The 15,214-nt window shown below is 41.8% G+C and overlaps 1 protein-coding gene across 1 annotated transcript in view; it reads right to left on the reverse strand.

Annotated features, from left to right (window-relative positions):
* Positions 1–2,968: 2,968 nt before the first annotated feature.
* Positions 2,969–15,214, reverse strand: part of T265_12058 (hypothetical protein) — a gene marked incomplete at both ends in the record, with an annotated part of 46,132 nt that continues 33,886 nt past the window's right edge. The window contains 10 exons of the mRNA XM_009178983.1: positions 2,969–3,133; positions 3,396–3,521; positions 4,772–4,849; positions 5,637–5,726; positions 6,616–6,737; positions 7,579–7,711; positions 8,641–8,716; positions 10,432–10,511; positions 11,296–11,377; positions 12,500–12,597. Coding sequence (XP_009177247.1) covers positions 2,969–3,133; positions 3,396–3,521; positions 4,772–4,849; positions 5,637–5,726; positions 6,616–6,737; positions 7,579–7,711; positions 8,641–8,716; positions 10,432–10,511; positions 11,296–11,377; positions 12,500–12,597 — 1,050 coding nt within the window. The remainder of the gene's footprint in view (positions 3,134–3,395; positions 3,522–4,771; positions 4,850–5,636; positions 5,727–6,615; positions 6,738–7,578; positions 7,712–8,640; positions 8,717–10,431; positions 10,512–11,295; positions 11,378–12,499; positions 12,598–15,214) is intronic.

A 15,214-nucleotide genomic window follows, 5' to 3' on the forward strand; every position in this document is an offset into this window, starting at 1 on the left:
GCCTGGTTTGTCGTCTGGCGTCTTATTGGTCAGTTCTCAAGCAGGCATCATTCCTCCGTTGGTAATCGGTCTGTACATTGTGTTGATTTCTGTGCGGTACGGCGCATCATGTGTATCCAAACTTTCTTCTTTGGAGTAACTTGATAATGATTCTGGACTAGATACATCTGGCTTGGAGTCGATCCGTTCCCGTAGCTCCTGCATGAACATCAACCAGTTAATGAATCGGATAAAACTGCCCGAAACAAACTATTCCTTACCAGTCTGAATGTTAGTTAAACTAAGGTCTTCCCAACGACCGCATCTAAGTAAACGATGAAATGTTAAAGATCTGAATGAGAACATATTCAACTTCGACGGGCCAAGTTTGATGGTGCGTCTCTATAACGGCTAGAGTGACCACGGGAAACATTGAAATTTGAGCAGTGTGTTTGAGACGACAGACGACGTAAAAGTGTTCTAGTTGTGTTACGCTAACTGGCCTATTTGTGTTCGTTCTGTGCACCTAACCAGCACTGGTACGCCAGATATGTGGAGGCGTCTTGATGAGATCACAAGGCCTGGGAATCCCGACGGTTTCACCTAAATGCTTCTGTTTTTTACCGAATGAACTTTGGACGGCTAGATTCATGGAAAAACACAAGCCAGGTTTCACGACGATGGCAAAACACGATACGGAACAGCTTAAATTCATTTTATTTTGGCAAAATCAGGCATCAAGTGGCGTATCCGTTAGGAACAGACGTTACGGACAGAGTCAATGAGGGTTTCAGCCTCGTATCCGGCTTTGCACAGCTCCATCAAATGAGTTGTATGCTGGGCTACCTCGGTGACCTGAAGACAGATAGATAACACGATCTCAGCTAGGAAGTTAGTCTAACAAAGGAAGCGAATGATCAACCAAGTAAATGAAAGACTTAGGATCCTACATTTTGAGCATAGGTTTGTACTAAATATTGAGAATGCCTTCAAAAGAAAAGGAAGGCGCGTTCACACAAAATTCCCCCTAACGTTCACTAAAAGGCTCCAGTATTCTCGTAAAAAACTGGCCATTCGTTTAAACAGCGGGGAACATTGTCAGTGGGGCACACTGAAAGTCAAGTGGATATTAGGTCCGCGATTAAAACTACGAAACAAAATACGTAGTAAAAATATGACCGGTTTCGCCTGTCTTGAGTCTCATCGGGTAGCCGCAGTCTAATTGAACGCGACAGATTTTGTCGAATGCTCCCGCTTTTCAACGAATTAGGTTTTGAAATGGGACACGAGTGATCCGCCAATGATATTTCGCTTCCACTGAATGAACGTCTAGAACACAAGGCTGATGGCATCCCAGGAAGTGCGCCTACCTAATGATGAATACATTCTCGTGCCCCAAATCCAATCAAAACGTGACTTCATCGATCGAAACCCTAATCCCATGACACAAAACTTTGGGAAATGTGAGTCTTAGGACGAAACCATTCCGGATATTCCGGATATTCGATTCTGGTCAAAACCCTGGCTTTATTGTTGATACTGGTAGGGTTGAGTCCAATATTCCTCAATCAAGTCTAACTGCATTCTACCCAAGTGGCGTGATAGTGCCTACAGATGTTAACATTCATTCCGTACAGACATTCCGTACCACTAGTTGGTAGATGCACGTTCCCTGTGATATTACCCAAAAGATCCCCCATCGATTGTAATATTTTGGTTTGAACGTCGGGACCGTCGGTTATCGGATTCAAAGTTCTACGCTCACTGCGAAACAGTATTACCTTACCGACTTCTGTGAATGAGAATGAAATCAAGCAACTGATTCCTTAATGTCCTAAACCTACAGGTGGCATGCAGATACCAGGGAGGCAATCGTTTCATTTGGATTACACCAGCCTGTTCGTCAAGCGCTTCAACGAGTTAACGCTGACTACTGTGACCCTTTTCTCGGCAAACAATATGCTTTGTTCGTTATTGACACATATTCACGTTGGCCTGAAATGTCTTTTCTGACGAAGTCTACAGGTGCCGAATTCACTCAGCAAGCATTATGGACTTTCTCTGTACAGACTGGTTTTGTTGATTCCAAAAATAACGGACTATTCTTGGAATCAATAAACGTATGGTATACTGTTCGGGCAGATGTGACACTGAAGAAGTGTTTTTGAGTGTTTGTCGCTGATCAATTCTAAACAGTGAAATTGCTTGCAGAATTTCTTCTCTACGGAAGCACTGGGGAAAAGCACAGTACCGGTGGTATAGAGGGTCGAACTCTAGTGAGTCACACGGCGCAATAGCTGGACAACCGTGGCCCTTCAGTCGAAATTTTTGCAGGTAGAATCGAACGAGTTTTGTACAGAAAGGCCTGGTCTCGTTGATCACAAAGGGGGGTTTTCACCACCCTATAGAGAATAGCCAGAGTTCAAGTCAACAGAGATTTGAAACCACGATACACACTCAAAGTAAGACAGCGGTATTCATATGAACTTAACCGAGTTCATTAGTTATGGGTATCATCTCGGGCTTGTCTTTCTACAATTTTACCGCATCAGTTGATCCAGCTTTCTGTTGGTTGGACATTGATATGTTCGGGAAATGTTCCCCGACATTTTGCGCTTTTGAATAACAAACCTGACGATTTCAGCCAGATATGCTGGTCAAATCATGCTCCAGTATATTCCTTAGCAGTGTTGAGCACGGAGCCCCTTCACAAACAATCACACCCATGTTCACGACTGTCCTGTGTCACTTCCAACAGCAATCTCTCAAATTTTCATGGTTGTTTTTTATGCTGGTTGGAACTCAAATCGCAATATGTTCAAACTGAACAAAGTTCGGCTAAAATTAAAATTATACTGAAATGAACTGAACTGAAGTGAACTGGACCGACTGAAATAAAACTGAACTGAACTGAACTAAAACTGAACTAAACTGAACCTTTAGCTCCAAATTTGCCCGGAATTCCATTTCCTGAACGCTCATCATCAGGTCAACTTGCCTGTTGAATTGTGAAGCAGTGCGTCCGGAATTGATCGAATACTGCCTTGAAACACATGAGCTCATCCCTCTTGGACAGGCCCTTTACCGTTGGCTTATGGTTGGTTTTCACACGCTCGACGAAGTCACGAAACGTATCCTTGACGATGTTGGCGAGCTAAAAGAAGCGAGACAATAAGTGTGGAAGGTAGTAGAGAGACTGTTATAGATTTCTTGCACATCTGTACGAATCACGTTGGATTTGTGCGTGGCATCTAGAAAGGGCGGTTAAATTATTGGAATGATGACGTTTGCCTGCTCCCATACATCATCAATACCAACTCCCCACCCCATAAATAGACTTTTACCTAAAATGATATTTCATCGTGTATTCAGTCCATTTGTTTAGATCACCTGGATAAGAAAAGCAAACAACAAACCTGAAGTGCACGGTGCAGCTTTGGCCAAGCAGTTACATGTTCTTCCTCGGTTGCGGCTGCCATCAAGCGTCGGAATTTTGAAATCAAATTTGCCTGGCAATAGGGCTTTCTATCTTCAGCATTCGGCTGGAATCAAGAAAACAATTGAACAACACTTTTTGTTAACATGAGTTCTGGCAATGCTGATTTAAACAGTTGACTTCCTAGACTACTCACTATTTGGAAGAAACTACATAAATCGGTTGCCATGCCAGCGTAACGCAAATTACGGACCAAATTCTTCCTCCTGTAAATGAGTTTGGAGTACATAGGACATCACTACACTTTTCATGAATTTCGCTGAATATCTGAAACGGGGCCTTAACACTCATGTGTAGATTTACGCCGCAAACACATTCAACCAAGCGATCCCGTTGCACAATTGAGTTGCACCTTGGGTTTAGCAGGTGATAATTTCTGTGCTCATTCCATGGTCGGAGGATGTAACATAATATTGACCAATAATTGCAATCGGTGGAAAGCTTGTCAGTTGGACTGATAGGTTTACAACTTTGGATCGATTTTCACTGAACATCATAGGCTCCAAGAGTTTGATAAAAGATACGCTCGCTCTACCTATCTATCTATCTACATACATACCTACATATCTATCCATCTACCTAACAGCCTATCTACCTATATCTCTATCTACCCATCTATCCATCTATCTATCTAGCTATATTTATGTCTGACTATCTATCTATCTATCGAACTACCTATCTATCTATCCATCTATCTATCTATCTATCTATCTATCTATCTATCTATCTATCTATCTATCTATCTATCTATCTATCTATCTATCTATCTATCTATCTATCTATCTATCTATCTATCTATCTATCTATCTATCTATCTATCTATCTATCTATCTATCTATCTATCTATCTATCTATCTATCTATCTATCTATCTATCTATCTATCTATCTATCTATCTATCTATCTATCTATCTATCTATCTATCTATCTATCTATCTATCTATCTATCTATCTATCTATCTATCTATCTATCTATCTATCTATCTATCTATCTATCTATCTATCTATCTATCTTCTATCTATCTAGAGGTTTGTAGGAAACCACAAGTAGTGGCTTACCGGTTAAACTCTCGTTTGAGTCTAAAGACAGTTTAATTTAAATTGTTGAGTCGGCTGTCACCTAGCAGCCTCCCTCGATGATACTTGGGATGTCAGGTGTTTCGTCCACTGAGGTGACATCTGCTAATACTGTCTTTCGAATATGAAGTGGTCACTTGGTGCCTTAACCACCAAGGGAGATAGAAATAACTGTTCAAATATACATTCCAAAATATTGAAAACTGCGTTGTACACATACTGCTATTGCCCCGTCTTTCCGATGCATCAGCAGATCATAATGACCGTGGAACTTTCCAACCGGGAGACTGCCCATCGCCTGGAACGAACAATAAACAGACACCTATGAGTCAAGTATCAACCGATATAGCGTCTTTTTCCTTATAAGGATGAAATGGCACACCATGCGACCGTACTTTCACACTTTAGTACTCACGTGCTAGTGTCGGAAGATCCTGTTGATCAATGAACATCAGTTGCGAAACCGTCCCACAAACAGCATTGTCATCAGTCATTGATGTCCACCGAAACACTAGTATTATCAGCTTCGTTTGCTCGGTCAGATCCAAGGCACTCAATTACTAACCGGCAACCATCCGATCAGTCACGAGTGACTGATCAGCAGCGAAGTGTGGTTGACTGTCACCTGGAAAGCGCACAGCTTCACTTATCGTTCAATCACGGAAAACCACATCACTGGGTCATATATTGATCGGCTCATCGAGTGTCAACTTCTCAGATGGAAGTTTCAGTCATCGTGTAAAACTGTCTTTCCTCTGAGAAATTTGTAGACGATTCCTAAAAATTTGCTTTCCTTTTGTACCGTAGCACAGAAATGTATGAATCATAAAGTACCCAAAGCCATTGCTTGGTTTTCCGAAATGTGACACTGGCCAGGCTTGAAAATCTAGAGGCCTGGACTAGATACCTTGCTGAATTTTATCTATGGAACCTGAAGTTCCTAACCAAGTATTTTCCGCATTGACCGTCATCTTTCTCAGGTAACAAAATAAAGCTGTCATCTTAATATATGCACTCATTTTCATAACAGTTTGACTTTTTACAAGTGACCCAAACGGATCTCTCCGTTACATATTGTAACTTACCATTTCGCCGTATTTCATTACGTGACTTAACTTCGTAGTTTTTTTCACCTCCTCGTATTGTTCCTCCAGTGTACGCTTTTTTAGGTCTTTCTGCGTGCGAGTGAGAGATAATGTCACAGAGGAGCTATGTGAAGCAGACACGTAAGTATGCGCAATTTTAAGACGAATCCGCTGTAGGCAAAACATCACTAGAATTAAGACAACCGCCGTATGCAACGACACATACTGCTGGTAAAATAGTGAGCTCTCCTCTGCACCTCGACACTACACATGCACATGCAACATATCTCAAGGATTTGACCACCATCACCATCAGCAGAAGCATCATCCCATTATCCTCGAAAGCAAAAATAGACGAAAATACTGATGATTCACTGCCGTACAAACATCATAAATTATTCGTGGTGGAAAAGGAAAGGATAATGGAACACGAAGGAAGCACTAGGGCTAGCCTAAAGCAAACACCCGAGATGACTACACATCCAGAAACCACTCAGACAATCTGCATAGAAACGGACAGCCTGAACATAATAAGCATATTGATTCATTTAGACAGATATATTGAGACAAAGGTTCCGGAAAATTGATCAGCCGATCTGAACCGAAAAAGATAACAAGAACTCTAATAACATCGATTCAAGCACCGTCACGTTGGGAATCAGGCAGTCTCATTCATAGAGCGCGAATGACGCCCATAGCGCCCAGACATTTGTTAGTCTATTTCACATCACTTTGCAAGATCAGAGACAAACTTGATTGGGAGGATAGTGAGAATTTTCGGACATACAAACAATGGTTTGATTATTTTGGGGCCACCGGAAGGCCGTGATGACTGAATTGTCATACATCCTCTTCACGCTTCAAAACAAAATGATAAATGGTTTTGAGAATCAAATGGACTACCACTGGCTGCTGCGTACCACCGGATAACCCATCCACAACCTACAGGCTTATCTGCAACAGTTCTTTCAAAACTTACGTATTCCGAATCTAAAATCCAGCGAAGCGAGTATTCGTTCGCAAGACAGACATCGATGTCCTCGTCCAAACAAAATATAGCATGGGATTGTTCATCTTCTGTGGTTGATGTTGTCACGTAGACTGCAGATATAGGGGTTCAGACAACAGAGGTTATAGGTCTATGTCAAAGGTGTGTAAAATAGTGAGGTGAATTATCGACGAATGGATTCTGTGACTCACAGAAGTAATGAAGCTGCAAGACGTTTAGGACTAACACACTGCGCACAAGGTCGCCGACATTTCATTGACANACGGTTTTCGTGCTTCTTGCGGCGAATCATGCAGAGACAGTTCTTGAATTCCCTAAAACTTAATCAAGAATTGAACCCAAACTGGTCGGAATTTGCCAGACACTCTCATGAATAAGACATTTATCTGTGTTTGGTTATGTCAGCCCGTCAAAATTAAATAAATGTGTGATTGTATAATATGTTTTTTACGGTGGAACTAGCTGGAAAACGAACACTGACGAGAACGGTCAAAGTTTTACACGTCACAAGCAGTATACCCGTGGTATTCCGCGGTTCGAAGTGCACTTTTTATAGAAGACCCACGATCCATTTATGATTTACAAAGAAGTTATCCACTTAGCATTGGTGGGTGCTGCAAAAGGACACCAAATATCACAGCGGTTTTGCCGGTTATACAATGATTTCCTCCACCCATAGGAAACTGGTTAAGCATCAAAAGCGACATTATTCGACAAAGGCTGGATTTTGTGCCATCACCGGCAAAAGGCTTCCCGCGTAGATTCAGGGGCTACTACCATACAAAAATCGCCAAGTGACCAAGCATATCCAACCTTGGAAATTCGTTGAGTTTTACTATCCAACACCGCTCTTAAACCATATACATGATTTTCACTATGAATGCTATTTCACAGGATCCATGCAAGAATCAGGGAGACATTTACGCTACTTACTTCCCATATTTGAAGGAAGAATATCTTTAAACATAGAGCCAGAGCTGCAAGACTCCATGTAGAGCACCAATTTGTTGAACATTTTGTTTGAATGCATGTAGGCGAGGGTATCGTTCAACTCCATGGCACGCAGCTGTCGAAAGACAAGGAAAAAATCTCGTAAGCTTGAAATGAGGCGCTCGATGAGTCAGTCACCAGTGATGTGGATACCTTGATGGAAGAATGAGTGGCGTTATATCCGCACTCAGTGCGGATAAATCAGGCTGTTGGTTAATCGCTCGTGGTCGAACGTTATACGCTGCAAATACCAAGCGCACCACTGATGATTCTCAATAAGAATGTAACATACGTACATTGCTTATTGGCTTTCCATCACAGTCTGGTTTCGCATACATAGATACAAAATCCTCAAACAGTTAAAGATTTGAGCTGTCACCATAGAAGCGAAAAGCTATATGTACTCATGTCAGGAACAATTCGGCTGACGCCTTCTTTGGATCATCCACGCCTCATGAGTGACCGTATACAACCAGTTTCTTTTCTTACGGTAGCCACGTTTGCTCAGCAATCTGAACGAATCGATTACAAATTCTTGTTAGTTGAGCGACATAAACTTAGTGAAACGAACGCTTGGCGTTATCATTTGAATCAAGTTGACGAGACCTATCAGACTTGGATTCCTTGGAAAGTCACACTTCTTCTTTGTTTATGATATCTACGTTTGCTCACCAGTCTGAATGAACCAATCGCGAAATCGCGTGAGTCGAACGACCTTAAAATTCGTAAAACAAACCGTGACGGTGTAATTTAAAGCACATTGACGAGACATATCGAAATTGAATTCCTGGGGATGTCACTATTGAGAGTGACGTAAGAACCTCGTACCTTGTGTTCCAATTGTCGATTGATGTGCAGAACAGCTTGACTATAAACTCGCTTTTATAAAGAATTAACGATGTCTTTGCACCAATATCTTTACGTAAACGTTTGCAATCCGATCACCATTCAGCTTCGAACTAAAAACTTCGCGATAAAACCGCTACCAAAATTAACTGAACTTACAGTTTCGTGTAGGAATCCAATAAAGCGAGTCCCACCATGGCCAGAGTAGAAGATGAACACGTTGTCATTAGGACCGCTGTTATTGGGCAGAATGGTTAAGGTGGTCTTGAAAAGTAACTTATTGGCTGGCGCTCGCACAGATAGAAAAACACAAGAAAATACCCGCGGAACTGGAAGCATAGCGAACACGCAGTTTAGAGTATTGTTTTGTACACGCTGCTGGATATAATCAGTAGCTGAATTAACTTCCACTAGTCTGCAGTTTGCGTGGCCACGTGAATACGGAGATGAAAATTCGATTCTTTGGACGTCGGTTGGTTAATTCCTATTGTTTTCAATGCATCAAAATGGTTTGAAGCAGAGTTCCACTTGAGCTACTTTTCTAATCTCGCCGTTGGAACGGTCACTTCAGCTCTTTTGTAAAGACGCTCTTGTTAGAATGATTAAATCTGTTTATTGAAATGTCTACATAATATATACACTACTGAGGAAACATTTTATACCAAAGGTGAGGCAATCGGACATTATTAACATGGATATCAATGATACCAAATGTTGTTATCTAAAACTGAGCTGAAAATGTTCCGCTTGTTTGTCTTAGATCATCACCAGCCGAGGTGATATCATGAGTGAGTGGTTGGGTTGGAAGTTATTCCATACCTGTTTGATATTATACGGCTGTGACTGGCGGATGGCAGCATACCCTTCTCAGGGTAGAAATGGTCGACTTCGAACTGTGCTGCGTTTTGGCTGGCATTCCCAGACTTCGATTGCTGCTTTAAGTAGTTTCTGTCTGAGGACCTTTTGTTCATGGTCTGTTTGATCGCTAACCGATTTCTAATGTGTTGCATTGGAGCTCATCTAAGATAGAGTTTTTTACAAATTTGGCAAGGTTTCAAAATACAAACGATTAGACTCACAATATTTCAAGTAACAAAAATATCTCTTCTGAATATGCTGAACGAAATATTCCCTCTGAAAATGCGGTTTCACAGAAAACTAGCTTGCTAAAACAGGACACAATTTCTGCGACAGGCAGCGAAAGCTTCATACTCTGGGCGACAGCAAATAAAGTGCTACAGATCTACCACCGCCTGGCGGGTGAGCTCAGAAATGAGTGCATCGTTTGTGAGTGAAACGGTTTACCGAAACATCGGTAATTTGGGAAATACCCACAAACAGCGCGCGATTACTTATCTTGTCACAAATGCAAATCAAAACTGCGTACAATTGACAGGATGAGGGATTTATGGTTTGCGAGGGAATAAACATTTGCCTCGTTTCCTGGCTTGTCTCTGTATGCCGACGCTTCCCATCTCGTCATGTGCGGGTCACGAAAGCTTGAAATGAATTTCGAAAGAACAACATTGATGTTACCAACCCACATAGGTGAGATAGGTATTTAAAAACCTGAGTCTATTAAGGGTGAGGGACCGGAATAAAGCGAAAAAGCCTTCAGTGGACTTGGATTTCAATCATCCAAAAAACGGTGTTTATTTGCGTTGTTCAACACCACGAGCTAAGACAACTCCTGAATCTGAGCAAACCAAGATCGACCGACCCCATATTGTAGAAGTCCGAGGAGACATTTGACCATTCACAACTGCGCATATCTGAATATTTTGAAATTTCTGGATGAACCGGGTTTCTCCTGCAGTGAAGCAAATCCTTTTGAATGACCTCTGGAAGGCTTACTCAAACTGATTATGTACCAAGTTACTTACGAGAACGTGATCTGCAAAACTAGAATTCTGGCTGTGATCAGCAATATCCACTTCCGCGCCAGCTCACCTTTTAAGCACCTTCTTCTTGTTGGCTTCAAGTTTCTCATCGCCTTTTAATACTTTCACGAAGTTATCTCGTGTGACATCCTAAAACGAATGGACATGCATGATCAATTATTATTGTGACAATGGTGTTGCCCACACTCACTCTCTTCCATTTAACCATCCACTTCCACGATAAGAAATAAGTGAAATCTAGGATCTGCTCCCCATCTTCATTCATTTTATTTCTGCGATGGTCGATGTATGCTGAAAAATGAATTATTGGATTGTTGGTATGTTTGCCAAGCATGACATTTGGATTTGCTCCTCAAGCGTAGAGTTGGTAGTTCAGTTGATCCTGGATTCCTTGGAAGCAAGCTCGTGTAGCCACCATCTCCCTCAGTTGGTATGGGATGCAACATACGTGAGAAATAGCCACTATCGTGAAGTGAGTATCACTCAACAGCACTCAACTGAATCACAGTTGAGCATCTCTTATCTAAGATATTCTTTAGCTGAATGTGCTGTCCAGGACACGCTGCTTGTTTTGTTGGTGCACAATTCGGGTTATCACAGGATATTTCCCCGAAGAAAGCTATTCGTGCAATGTTGGTCCTCGTGAAATTTTCATGGTTCGTATGACAAGAACGCTAGCCTATGTGATGGGCAAATGCAGAAGGCTGAACTCGGTCATGGGCTACCGGGGAGTTCTCTACGGCCTTATGACTAGTGTTCGTTTAAAGGGATCGAACATTCTGTAAACGAAATCGCATACCCCAGTGTTTGTATTTCGTTTTGATCCTCAGTATAGTTCCACTTGCACTTTGAGTTAAACGGTGAACTGCCTCAGGAGTTCAATTCATTTCTGCGCACCGGAACACGGACTTACTTTTCCTCGGTAGTCAATTATCACACCATTGTATACATCATCGCGCAGGTATTCATGGAACACTTCTTCTCTAAATGGATTTCTTGAATAAGAGAATGAAAAGTGGCAATGAGTCCTCTGGGAGAAACTAACATGTAGGGCAATTATAAATAAATGAAACGGCTTGTTTTGGAATAAACTTTCACGGCGATGTGTGTACCTTCTGTCACATATAATAATCGTTTACGCAGAACGTAACATGTAGGCCGAATAGAAAGAAATGAAATCCTCACAAATTCTGTTTGAATTCGGTTCGCAGGCTTGTTTTGGAATAAATTTTCACGCCAACGAGTGCTCCTTCTGTCACACATCCGATTGAGTTTTAAATAATATTCCTTTAGGCAGGAAAAATTTTGGTATTCTTCAAGGATCCCCGTAGAGTGCACAACAAATGAAATTACAATTGTATTGCGATAAGGTAATTCTTTCAGGTGAATTTACATTCAAACTCCACGTTTAGTATATAATCTGGGCATCTCCATACTCAGTGCCCTTGAATGTAATACAATTCTGCGGGAAACCAGATGGCTCAAGTAGTAGAACGCGAACTTAACGACCGGAAATTCCGTAGTTCCAGCCCTACATAAGCCTCCAGAACTCTTCTGTCTAACACTGGGAAACCTGGAAGTATCCTAGGCCTCGTGCAAACTTCGTGTGTCTCGGCAGCTAGGCACCTTAAGAATGCTACATGCGAACGAAATATTCGGCACCAAAAGACAGGATTGTTACAGTATGCACGCAAGAACTAATTATTGATGCTTTCAGAAGTGGTTTTCGCTTTCCGGCTGCATTACAAAATGTTAAGCTTTCTAGATTGCCTGCTTACTGTTAGCTCCAAATCATCAGCCGGCTGATGCATTCAAACGACATCTAGATCCAAGTATCCAAACGAGTACATATCGTTATCATCGTCGTCATCATCATCACCAGAATGTGCTGTTTGTGTCAGGGTACTATGGCGTCTACAGTGTTCACACAAAGGCGTCGCCCAAAAGAAAATCTGATATGACGTCTGATGTAACAGACGAAAACTCATAATTATCTGCAACTCAAATCCAACATGAGAAATACGGCAAGAAAATGAGACTTGTAAAGGACAAACAATGAAGCGCGTTCTCTATACTCTATTTGCTACCATATAGCGAAAATTTTACGCGATGTTTACTTGGGATTGTTTGCAATGTCGTCGTAGGCGAGGGTAATTATATTCCTCGCTGGAACATTGTTTTTACGCATGACTTGATACGCGTGGTAAACGTCCGCCTGAATGAGAACACAAATGACACGTGAATTATGGATAAGAGGCAGAGTGAGGCATGGAGTCTGAAGAAGGCAAGCAGAGAGTGCAGGATAATCCAAAATTTAGGAAAACAGGCACACAGTCCAATAGAGGCAAGCGGAGTGTGTAGAGTAATCCACACTTGGTGGAGTAGCAGTTATCCCAACAGTATTCGGATGCTTTATCCAAAGAACTGGAAGCATGATTCTACTCTGGTAGGGCTTGTGTGGACCACAGTTCCTCATTCAGTCAAATGTCAGATCAACGACCTGCTCACCGGAGCTGTGCAATCTTGGTAGCCCTCGAATTCGAAAATACATCCGAAGTTGTCGTTCGCTTTTGCACTGGATAAGTGGTCACAAGGCGGCAAAACTCGGTGGTAAAAAGAGAATACCAACTCAATCTTATGAATCGATACAGGCGCACTACAATGTCAGGTCAGGTTATTAGTGGTGGATTGGAAACCATCGAAGTCGTGCTTTATACAACCCCATACCCTCCAATCGCAGGCCGTGATTTCACCTGACGTAACACATCAAAATCATGTATGGTGACGAAATTCGGTTTCCGATTAACGTGAATCACACTATGCACCCCAGCAATATCTGACTTCAATAGGACCGGAGAATCGACCCCACCAAGAACAAAAAATCGTTTTAGGACATTACGAAATACTGACGAAAATGTATACAGGCCACGAAATGTGTACCCCTTAGTGTGCCTATTAGTTGTGGCTTCTATCCACCGTCATTTCGACTGAAACACCACAGCCATGGAGAACACTAGGGGACACAACTGTTTTGGGGACCAGTATTGCAAACCACTTTGAAAACCCTTTCTTACGGGATTCAGATGAACGTTTGAGCCTCAAACCAACAAACAACCAACGGAAACCTACTTGATGTCGATAATTTACCCAGGTGTTGGTACCAGCGGCAAGGACAACCCAGTTCTTCGACGGATTATTGTTAAATAACGATGACCAATTGTGGATACCGACGGCTTCTAACCATCCAACGTGGTCGATGCAGAACAAGAACGCGATAAGAAACGAACGATGCATCATATTCAGGATTGCTTGAAAATCATGTGCCTGGAATTTTATACCCTGCGTGTCTTGTGAATCGAACTTTGCCTTACAAATGTGAAAACGGTGCTTACCACAAATCTAATAGATCTGCAGTACAAAGTTCATGCTAATCAGGGTATGGTAGGCCATTTTGATCAGCTTGTTCAATAACTGATCATTCCAACAATGTGTGCACATTGATGACTTTTGGTGTTTTCTAGGACTTCGTTGAGCAGCAACCTGGGTCTAAAAAATTGTTTTCACGTATCTTCTGGCTTTATGAGTACCTTTAAAAATCCTTTGACCCATGAGAACACTAATGCGGCTTTTTGTAATAAAACGTCATAGTGAAATCTTGTATCCAAGTTGGAACTGTCCCAACCTCCTAATAATATCAGTGACAGGAAGAAGGCGTTTGTTGCGGAATAATTTATTGCAAAATGTCAATTGACCAGTTATAGACAATTGGATATGAAAGCATATGTCTCATATGCATCTTACTTAAAAAACTGAACATCCGGTTTCACGTGAGCGCGTCTTGCAGAAAGTTCCTGGATATTCATTGAGTGTTTCCAAAATCGAAGCAAACGGTACAAAACGAGTCCACAAATTCCGAAAAGATTTCCCTTCTGAAGCGAGTTTACAAGAAGAGATATTACTCTTCACATGCTTCCCCCATCATAGTATTATCGTTACACATCACCTTTGAAAAGTGGTTCCCATAGCATCGATTTTCATTTACCTCCGGGAGGTCGGCTTCTGCAGCGGATCTATCGGTTGCCTTTTTGGTGTATCATGCCGGGTACGAATCTGCGTCCCATTAAATATTTTCGATCCCCGGCCATCTTGCATCGTACCATAACATTGTCATTTAAATTTCGTTGCACTAACCAGTTGAATCGTAATGTATTGCACTTGGAACTGACTAGATAACCCCTCATAATACGCACCTTCTAGCGGCAAACAAGGTGACGCTTCAGTTGTAGCAGCCAGAAGTAAAAGAATAACGAACAAAGCGCAACCAGAATTTATTTGAAACTCCTCCAATCCACCAAACTAAGAGTTTGAAAACCACAGTAATCGACAAGTGCCTTAATTCACACTCAACAATGATGCCGTTTGACTACTTGAAGGGGGCTCACTGATTGGTTCCCCGCCTGTCTTATAACCCGGCCTATTTGGCGACCTGCTCACTTGGCCTGATGTGGCTTTCGTGTACGATCTCGCTTCTAAGAAGTAAGCAAGTGATTAAATTATCAACTGACTGAGTATAGTCTCGAAGGATAAGCTTTTCAATCTTGAATTTTATAAGCGGATGAGGGTTGGAGCACAATGACTTTTACGCGGTTTTTTACAATTAGCATGAATGTGGACTTTGGTTGGAACTACTCCTGTCACCAAACAAAAACTTGTCGATATTCACCTACGTTCGTAATTCACCTCATCACCGCAGCTTATCAAGTCACTGAACTTTGTCTACCTTTTCACTGCCAGAGCACTGTATAGCATATGCGGCATGAGAGACAATGACG

Source organism: Opisthorchis viverrini (assembly GCF_000715545.1).
Source record: "Opisthorchis viverrini unplaced genomic scaffold opera_v5_751, whole genome shotgun sequence".
In the NCBI taxonomy this organism is placed as follows: domain Eukaryota; kingdom Metazoa; phylum Platyhelminthes; class Trematoda; order Opisthorchiida; family Opisthorchiidae; genus Opisthorchis; species Opisthorchis viverrini.